The sequence below is a fragment of the Oryx dammah genome, unplaced genomic scaffold, assembly GCF_014754425.2.
Source record: "Oryx dammah isolate SB20612 unplaced genomic scaffold, SCBI_Odam_1.1 HiC_scaffold_22, whole genome shotgun sequence".
NCBI lineage: Eukaryota > Metazoa > Chordata > Mammalia > Artiodactyla > Bovidae > Oryx > Oryx dammah.
In genome coordinates this window covers 14,198,493-14,207,309 of record NW_024070206.1, presented here as the reverse complement: position 1 = coordinate 14,207,309, position 8,817 = coordinate 14,198,493, and the positions used below count along the sequence as shown (strand labels likewise).

Here is an 8,817-nt window from a genome sequence, read left to right as displayed (position 1 = left end):
CCCCCCGCCCCGCCCCATCCACGCCTCGCCCCCGGCCAGCCCCGCCCCGCCCCGCCCCCACAGGCAGCCCTGCGCACCTGGTGAAGCGGACCTCGCAGATGTTGCACATGTACGGCTTCTCCCCGGTGTGGGTCCTCATGTGCCGCGGCAGCTTCCCCGCCCCCATGATGACTTTGTGGCAGATGGGGCACTGCTGAGAGGCCTTGGGCTTCAGCTTGCGCTCCTCCACCAGCGGCCAGGGCGGGAAGAGGCCCCCCAGGTGGGTGGCGCTCAGGAAGTTGAGATAGGCACCGTAGTCATTCTCCGCCTTGATGGGGCCCAGGGGTCCCCCGGGAAGGTCCGGGAACATGTCCTTGAAGAAATCGTTGGGGAAAGGCGGCGGTGGGGGTGGGGGTAGCTCCTCCTTCTCCTCCTCCTTGATCTTTCGGTTCTTGATGACCAGGTCCAGGGGCCCACTGTCCATGGGCTGCTCAGGCAGCTGAGCAAAGGCACCGAAGTCCCCTGGCCAGAGGTGCGGAAAGAAGTCCGGGGCGAATGGAGATAAGGAGGGTCTCCTGTCGGGGAGGCTGGCTTTGGGGTACAGGTTCTCCCTCAGCAGAGATTCGATGGAGAAGTCCCGGATCACGCCCAGGTGGCCCGGGCTGCCGGCCTGGAAGGAGTCGGGGAAGTCCCTGGGTGTTTCTGAATAAGCCTTCTCTGAGAGGTGGTCCGACTTGGAAGGGCTTTGGTGGCAACTGATGTCTTGGGGGTCAGGCAAGTTTTCTTGATCAGCAAAATCCTCCGTGTCATCGTCGTCGTCCTCCTCTTCCTCCTCCTCCTCCTCCTCTTCGTCCTCATCATCGTCCTCCTCGTCGTCGTCGTCGTCCTCCTTGTCTCCCCCGGGCTCCATGATCTCCAGGCACACGTTCACGATGCACTGGATTTCCAGCATCCTGGCGGCGTTGAGGATGTGCTTGACGTTGGAGGCGGTGATGGTGAGCGTGGAGGTGTAAGCGAACTCCAGGATGGCGGCCAGCGCCTCGGGCTGGACGAAGTCAATCTCGTAGACGTAGGGCTGGCTGGCTAAGGTGCCGGCCGTGAAGAGCTTCTTGAAGTACTTGCTGCAGGCGGCCAGGACTGAGCGGTGGGTGCGGTATTCTTGCTCCTGCACCACCAGGAGCACGTCACACAGCAGCCCGTCATGCCGCTGCTCGTTCAGGCTGCAGAGGACCTCGCTGCTGTGATTAGGGAAGGGAATGCCAATCAGCTCATCAATGCCATTGGCCATGTTCTCAGCCGGAGCCCTGTGGGGACACACACAGGAAGAGATTGAGTTAGAGGACCTGGCCCCTGGAGGGGACACCAGTTCTGGGATCCTGTCCCAGGGAAGTCAGACTGGTGGGCCTCGGCGGTGCTCTCCTATCCCACCTCTGCCTTTGCTTGGGGCTCTCCTCCCTCCTCCTCTGCTAGGGAGCTGCCCCCTCTTCCTCAGCTTTCCCCACTCTCACCTGTCACTCAGAGCCCCACTCCCAAGTGCCCCTTCTCAAGGTACTACTGGGCTCTTCCCAGGACCCTGAAGGCCCTGGAAGCTGGGCTCCTCATCAGGCAGCTGGCGCCTGCCTTTTAGCGAAGGCTATGGAATCTCCTCTCAGGCATGATTTCACCAAATTCCACTTTGGGAATGTGCAAGTCCCGAACGCAAGGCTGGCCGGCCACGTGAGGCTCCGCTGCTCTGTGTGCTGCAGGAATGGGGGCCACTCCTGACTCCCACCGCGTCCGCCAGTCAGGGGCCAAAGCGGGAGTCCTCTCTCAAGACTCAAGGCTCCCGCTGCGAGAATGCTTTGGTTTATTTCACGGATCCTCTGCCTCCGGTCACAGACTCCCATTTTACTGCTTTTGGCTACTAATGTGGCTGTACTAACAACGGGACTGCTAATGGTAGCTGAGTTGTTCCCTGGTCCAGCTCCATCATATTGAAGTCTCAAGCTCCAGGATGTCAGTGTTGCTGTGTATGGAGGTAGGATCTTTAAAGAGGTAATTAAGGTTAAAACGGGGTCTTATGAGTGGGCTCTTATCCAATGTGACCCCCAGAGGGGAGACCATGTGAGAACATAGGGCAGAGGGGGGCGGTGGAGGGAGGTGGAGACAGCAAGCTGAAGAGAGAGGCCTCAAAGGAAATGGACCCTGTGACACCTTGATCTTGGACTAGATCCAGCCTCTAGAACTGTGCAAAAATCAGTCTTGCTCTTTAAGCCCTGCTCCGTGGTACTTTGTTATCACACCTCTAGCAAACTGACACAGTTACTAGAAACCTTAAACCAATTTTGTGACCCCTTTTGTGAAAGGGAATGGGGGGCCTTATGGCAGGTGTTTTGCCTTCTGACCTTAACTTCTGGCTTCATCTTAGTTGATGAGGTTTCCCTTCACTTGCCATTCTTGGTTTTTTAAAAAACAGTGACCTCCTACATACATATATCTTGAGCCATTTGATAAATATTTATATTCAGTGTTAAATTCAAGTTATATTCAGTGTTAAATTCAAGTGCGTGGTTAGCTAATTTATCATGTCAGTATTCTGTTACTCTCAGGGAAACATGTCCCTATGGGGAGAAGCCTCTTCTGAGATACTTCAGGATTATCTGTACATTAAACACAGTGTGGCCAGTGATAGCTGCTAGGAGGGAGGGGGTCAGAAGGAGGGGTCCGGGCAGAGGACAGCAGGCACCCCCTCCCTTCAAGGAGCAGAACAGAGTCAATTTGGACAACAAGCCACCCTAATTTTTAATGCCGGGGCGTGGAGGGCCCTGCTACTCTGGGCACAGCCTGGTCATGGCCCATAGATAAATCGTAGCCAAGGCCTGGCCCTTTCCTGGGTGCAGTTACAGTGGGGAGAAAAGAAAAAGGGAAATAAAGCCTGGAAGCCCCACGGCCCAGTGGCAAGAGCTCTGGGAATTCCCACACACTGATTTTCTGGATATTTCTGCCCTGAGAAGGCAGATGCAGCAGAAAGGGACAAGGGAGAAGAGTCAGGCCCACAGTGTGGGCCCCGAGCGACTTGGAGGCACCAGGGACCCAGTGGGGTGTCAGGGTGCCGGGTGCTCCACCCCCTCCTCCCTGCTTCTCTATGGGTGCCGGGTGCTCCACCCCCTCCTCCCTGCTTCTCTATGGGTGATGGAGGGCCTTAGCCTTCCCTGAGCAATCCCACCTGGGCAGGTGTTCAAGCCGTTTCCTAGAGCAAAGGCCTTGCTGTTTTCCTCTTGTTTTTAAAAAGGACCAGAGGCCTTGCAGGCCATGTGTTCATTGCCTGAATAGTCATTGGGTGTCTTCCTGAACGCGGCACTGCCCTGGGGTGTGGGAATGCACAGAGCAGACCAAGCAGGGCCCTGCTCTAAAAGAGCTTACAGGGACATAACTATGAAAAAGGTGGAGCAAGATCCACCAAAGAGGAATAAGATAGCACTACACACCTATCAGAGTGGCTAAAGTAACAAGAAGTGACACCACCAAATGCTGGCGAAATCATAAAAGACATTACTGTGTCCGCCTGGCTTTCTCTTGGATCACTCGCTCCAGGGGATGCCAGCTGCCATGTCATCAGGACAGTTCTATGGAAAGTCCACATGGCGAGGGGCTGAGCTGTGTGAGTGACCACCAGGAGACTGGGTCATTGAGCCCCAGTCAAGCCTTCAGATGACAGCAGCCCCCTGACATCCTGACTGCAACCTCATGAAAGAGACTGACTCAGAACCACTTAGCAAAGCTGCTTCTGAATTCCTGACTCATAGAAACTGGGAGATAGTAAATGTTTATTCTTGTTTTCAGTTGCTCAATTTTAGAGTAATTTGTTATACACCAATAGATAACATAATAAATAATCCAGGAAGATAACAGATGATACAACAGGCTATCCAGAGGCACTATTCACTATTCATAGACATTATAGACCTGTGATATTTATCAGGATGCTTTCTGGCAATGGCAGTTAAATACTATCTTCTAACAAAATCAGTTTTCATTCCAATCCCAAAGAAAGGCAATGCCAAAGAATGCTCAAACTACCACACAATTGCACTCATCTCACATGCTAGTAAAGTAATGCTCAAAATTCTCCAAGCCAGGCTTCAGCAATACGGGAACTGTGAACTTCCAGATGTTCAAGCTGGTTTTAGAAAAGGCAGAGGAACCAGAGATCAAATTGCCCACATCCGCTGGATCATCAAAAAAGCAAGAGACTTCCAGAAAAACATCTATTTCTGCTTTATTGACTATGCCAAAGCATTTGACTGTGTGGATCACAATAAACTGTGGAAAATTCTGAAAGAGATGGGAATACCAGACCACCTGACCTGCCTCTTGAGAAACCTATATGCAGGTCAGGAAGCAACAGTTAGAACTGGACATGGGACAACAGACTAGTTCCAAATAGGAAAAGGAGTACTTCAAGGGTGTATATTGTCACCCTGCTAATTTAACTTATATGCAGAGTACATCATGAGAAATGCTGGGCTGGAAGAAGCACAGGCTGGAATCAAGATTGCCAGGAGAAATATCAATCACCTCAGATATGCAGATGACACCACCCTTATGGCAGAAAGTGAAGAGGAACTAAAAAGCCTCTTGATGAAAGTGAAAGAGGAGAGTGAAAAAGTTGGCTTAAAGTTCAACATTCAGAAAACGAAGATCATGGCATCCGGTCCCATAACTTCATGGGAAATAGATGGGGAAACAGTGGAAACAGTGTCAGACTTTATTTTGGGGGGCTCCAAAATCACTGCAGATGGTGACTGCAGCCATGAAATTAAAAGACGCTTGCTCCTTGGAAGGAAAGTTATGACCAACCTAGACAGCATATTGAAAAGCAGAAACATTAGTTTTCCCACAAAGATCCGTCTAGTCAAGGCTATGGTTTTTCCAGTGGTCCTGTACGGATGTGAGAGTTGGACTGTGAAGAAAGCTGAGTGCCGAAGAATTGATGCTTTTGAACTGTGGTGTTGGAGAGGACTCTTGAGAGTCCCTTGGACTGCAAGGAGATCCAACCAGTCCATTCTAAAGGAGATCAGCCCTGGGTGTTCTTTGGAAGGAATGATGCTAAAGCTGAAACTCCAGTACGTTGGCTACCTCATGCGAAGAGTTGACTCATTGGAAAAGACTCTGATGCTGGGAGGGATTGGGGGCAGGAGAAAAAGGGGACGACAGAGGATGAGATGGCTGGATGGCATCACTGACTCAATGGACGTGAGTTTGAGTGAACTCCGGGAGTTGGTGATGGACAGGGAGGCCTGGTGTGCTGCAGTTCATGGGGTTGCAAAGAGTCAGACATGACTGAGCAACTGAACTGAACTGAACTGAACTGAACAAAATCAGTGTATTATGACACTGGTTTGAGAGATGGAAGTAGATGTATTGAGAAAATGATACCTTTTTCTAATTCCCACAAAGCTGCCCTAATGGTAGCAGGGTCCTGACCCTCAGAGGACCCTTTTCCTCTGAAAACACCATTTGTGAATGAAACACCCCTTCAACTGTTAAAAGCCCAAATCAGTAAGACCTCAAGAAATTAGTTCTTTCAAGCAAGTTTTCTTGCTTGCCAAGGGCTTATTCATTTAAAGACAAAAATGTTTTTGAAATGTTTTTCAGGAAAAATTCCCACAATTCCTTAGACTCATCCCCATGTTCTTAAATAGAGGAGTTGGGAACCCACTGGATGGGATTGGGGTAGTCAAGGTCTTGCTCGAGGGCTCCAAGGGATGGATCGCACCATCCTGACTTGACATGTCCTGCCTCCCATGCTTTGGGAGCCTGGTCTGCTAGGGCTTGAGGGTCAGGAACCACAGCGATGTGACTTTGAGAGGCCCCATCACCTCTCTGAGCTTCTTTTTTCTCATCCTGTCATTGGATGAGCAGGGGAGATCTGGTAACTGGAGTCATGACCGTGAGGAAGGGCTTCCCAGGTGGCGCTCGTGGTAAAGAACCTGCCTGCCAATGCTGGAGACATAAGAGGCATGAGTTTGATCCCTGGGTTGGGAAGATCCCCTGGAGAAGGGCATGACAACCCACTCCAGTAGCCTTGCCTGGAGAATCCCACGGACAGAGTAGCCTGAGAGGCTACAGTCCATGGGTCACAAAGAGTTGGACACGACTGAAGTGGTTTAGCACACCTGCACACACGACCTTGAGGAGCTAGAAGCACAAAGTGAGTCTGGCCATGAGGAGGGGGCAGTAGGCCTGGGTGACTCTGGACTTGAAGGCTGGTCTGTCCAGCAGTGACTTCTCACCGTGGCATGGTTTGGAGTCTTTGTCCCATTCCTGGAGGAACAGAAGCAACCATAGAGCAGGGAGGAGGGGGTGCTGTTTTTCCTGGCAGGAGGTAGCAGGGGAATGGGGGCTGTGGCTTGCTGTTTTATTGACTTTTGGGGGAGAAGTACCCCCACCCTGCACTCTAGAAGCTTCCCTGGTGACCCTGAGAGTCCCATGCCTGGAGGGTCTGCAGACAGCAGTGTTCCAGAAGGACTGCAACGTCCAGTCCCCCTTCCCACCCAGGCCCGCCCTCCCATGGCCCAAGTGAAGGTCCTCTGTCTCCAAGAATAACACGCTCAGGAAAGAAAATCACACACACACACGAAAAGCAAAACCAAACCTCTTTAACAGTTAGGAGAGGCTTGTAGGAAGGGGCTAGAAAAAATACAGAGCCCAGAAGAAAAGGCAGAGGACAGAAAGGGGGAAAGGGGCACTTGAAAATGGAGGAAGGGCACAGGTGTGGTCCCCAGTCCAGAGGATGTGAAGCCCACCACAGCCTCCCCTGGGTCTGTGCCCTCAGCGGAAGGTTCTAGAAGCCAAGGTGTGTCCACATAGCTTGTCTGGCAAGGGCAGCATTTCTTAGCTCTGGTCTAGGTTTATTCAGTTACAGCATGAGAATATCACTTGCCTCAGGTACTCTACCTGCCCCCTTCCACTACAGGGAGCTTCATCATGCCCTCAACTCAATGGCAAAAGAAGGGGAGGGCCTGCTCCTACGAGAGGAATGGAGAAGAGATGGAGGTGGAGCCTTTGGAGAGAGAGGGCCTTGGACTTACAGAAATGCATTGAAAAACCTGGCTCTAGAAGTCTTCCAGAACTAATTTTTTGAGTGTAACTTGAATTTTTGTTTTTCATTTGTGTCCTATTCTAATAACCCCATCATTCAAGCAAGCAAGCCAACATTTCTAATAACAATCAATACCAGCTACCATTAATCAAGTGCCTGTAACATGTCTGCCATTGAACCTCTAATCCTTCTTCACCCAACACAACCCTGAAAGGTACACATTTTTATCATCATCTCCAATTTAGCGGCAAAGAGTATGGAGAGGATGAGTGACTTGCCCAATGGCAGACACAGTGTCTGAGCCAAGATTTGAACTTGGCTGCATTTGGCACCAAAGCTCATGTTCATTCCTCTTTACCATGCTGCTCCTACAATGGGTGGTGAGGGTTGGGACCCTACCTGTCAGAGGTTTAGAGATTTAATCAGAGATAGAGCTGAGGGGCGTGCACCAGGGGCCTGAGACCCATGGAGGCCTGAGGGACTCAGGACGGAGGGCACATGAGAAATAAGGACAGGGGTATAGCAGACCCCTGTGGGCTGAGGGATCCAAGCAGGTTTGCAGGAGGGGCCCTTTCTGAGCTGTGAAGGATAGAGAGGATTTCGTTGGGCAGAGAGGCAGGAAGGACCAGCCCCATAGCATTTGGATCTGGAAAACTTTGGATCTCTTGAGTCCCCTCTGAAAGTGTGTTGAACGTGGGTACCGAGCAGGCTCTCACAAGAACTTGCTCCCAACCAGCATGTGCCTGAACTTGGCTGATGGCCATCTGACCACAGGGGGTTTCTGATGGGAGGTGGAGAGTGAGGACCCTGCTTTCAGACGTCCTGGGTCCACTTCCTGACCTCGGGCACTTAGTATCACCCTCCTGAGCTCAGTTTCTTTATCTGATCGTGGGGATGATAATAATGTCCACCCCACAGAGTGGCTGGGCTGATCAAATGAGGTCAGTGCTGGGACAGAGGAGGTGCCCAACCACTGCTGGCAATTATGAAGTCCAGGAGGGAACAGAGTCCTAACAGCGGTCTCGGCAGAGGGAGATGGGATCATACCAGAAACTAATTTGCTTTCTGTATAGTTTTGCAGAGACCACACTATTTAATCACCTCTCCCAAAGACAGTCCCAGGGCTACCCTGGCATGTGGAGGACATCATAATCATCCAAGGTCCTTCCATATGTCCTGTCTCATGGACTCCTAACCCAAAGAGGCAGGCAAGACGGGTAGAAACTTTATGCCTATTTTACAGATGAAGAAAACAAGGCACAAAAAGGAGCCGATGCCCAAGGTCACATAGCACATTAGTATCAGAGCTAGAACTAGAGCTAGATGCTTTGATGCCCAGGCTGGTGCCCCCAGCCAGGTGTGGGGCTACCTGGCTGGGAGGTGCCCCATGTTCTAGGGCTGGCTTTACTAGGAACATGAAGTGCAGGGATGGGTAAATTTTGTATATACTCCTGGTGCTCTCAAGTTTGCTTATCTGGGAACTGGGGAAGTAATTGCATGGCTCTCATCTGCTCCAGGGCAGAGTTTGTCTCTTATATGCCTGTATCATTACCAGGATGCTATCAAGCAGGAACATGGGAGATGCTGAATGAACGAGGTTGGTTCAAATACATGGTAGGGAGAGGTTTAAAGTCACAAAAGGTGGTAAGAAAAGAAAGAAAGTGAAGTCACTTAGTCGTGTCCAACTTTTGCGACCCCATGGACTGTAGCCTGCCAGGTTCCTCCGTCCATGGGATTATCCAGGCAAGAATAAT

At 51.2% G+C, this 8,817-nt stretch overlaps 1 protein-coding gene across 2 annotated transcripts in view; it reads right to left on the bottom strand.

Moving 5' to 3' along the window:
• Positions 1 to 8,817, bottom strand: part of ZBTB7C (zinc finger and BTB domain containing 7C) — a 304,241-nt gene that overhangs the window by 15,126 nt on the left and 280,298 nt on the right. For both annotated transcript variants that reach the window (XM_040264527.1, XM_040264526.1), the window contains one exon: positions 78 to 1,283. In XM_040264527.1, the coding sequence (XP_040120461.1) occupies positions 78 to 1,267 (1,190 nt within the window). In that variant the 5' untranslated portion in view covers positions 1,268 to 1,283. The remainder of the gene's footprint in view (positions 1 to 77; positions 1,284 to 8,817) is intronic.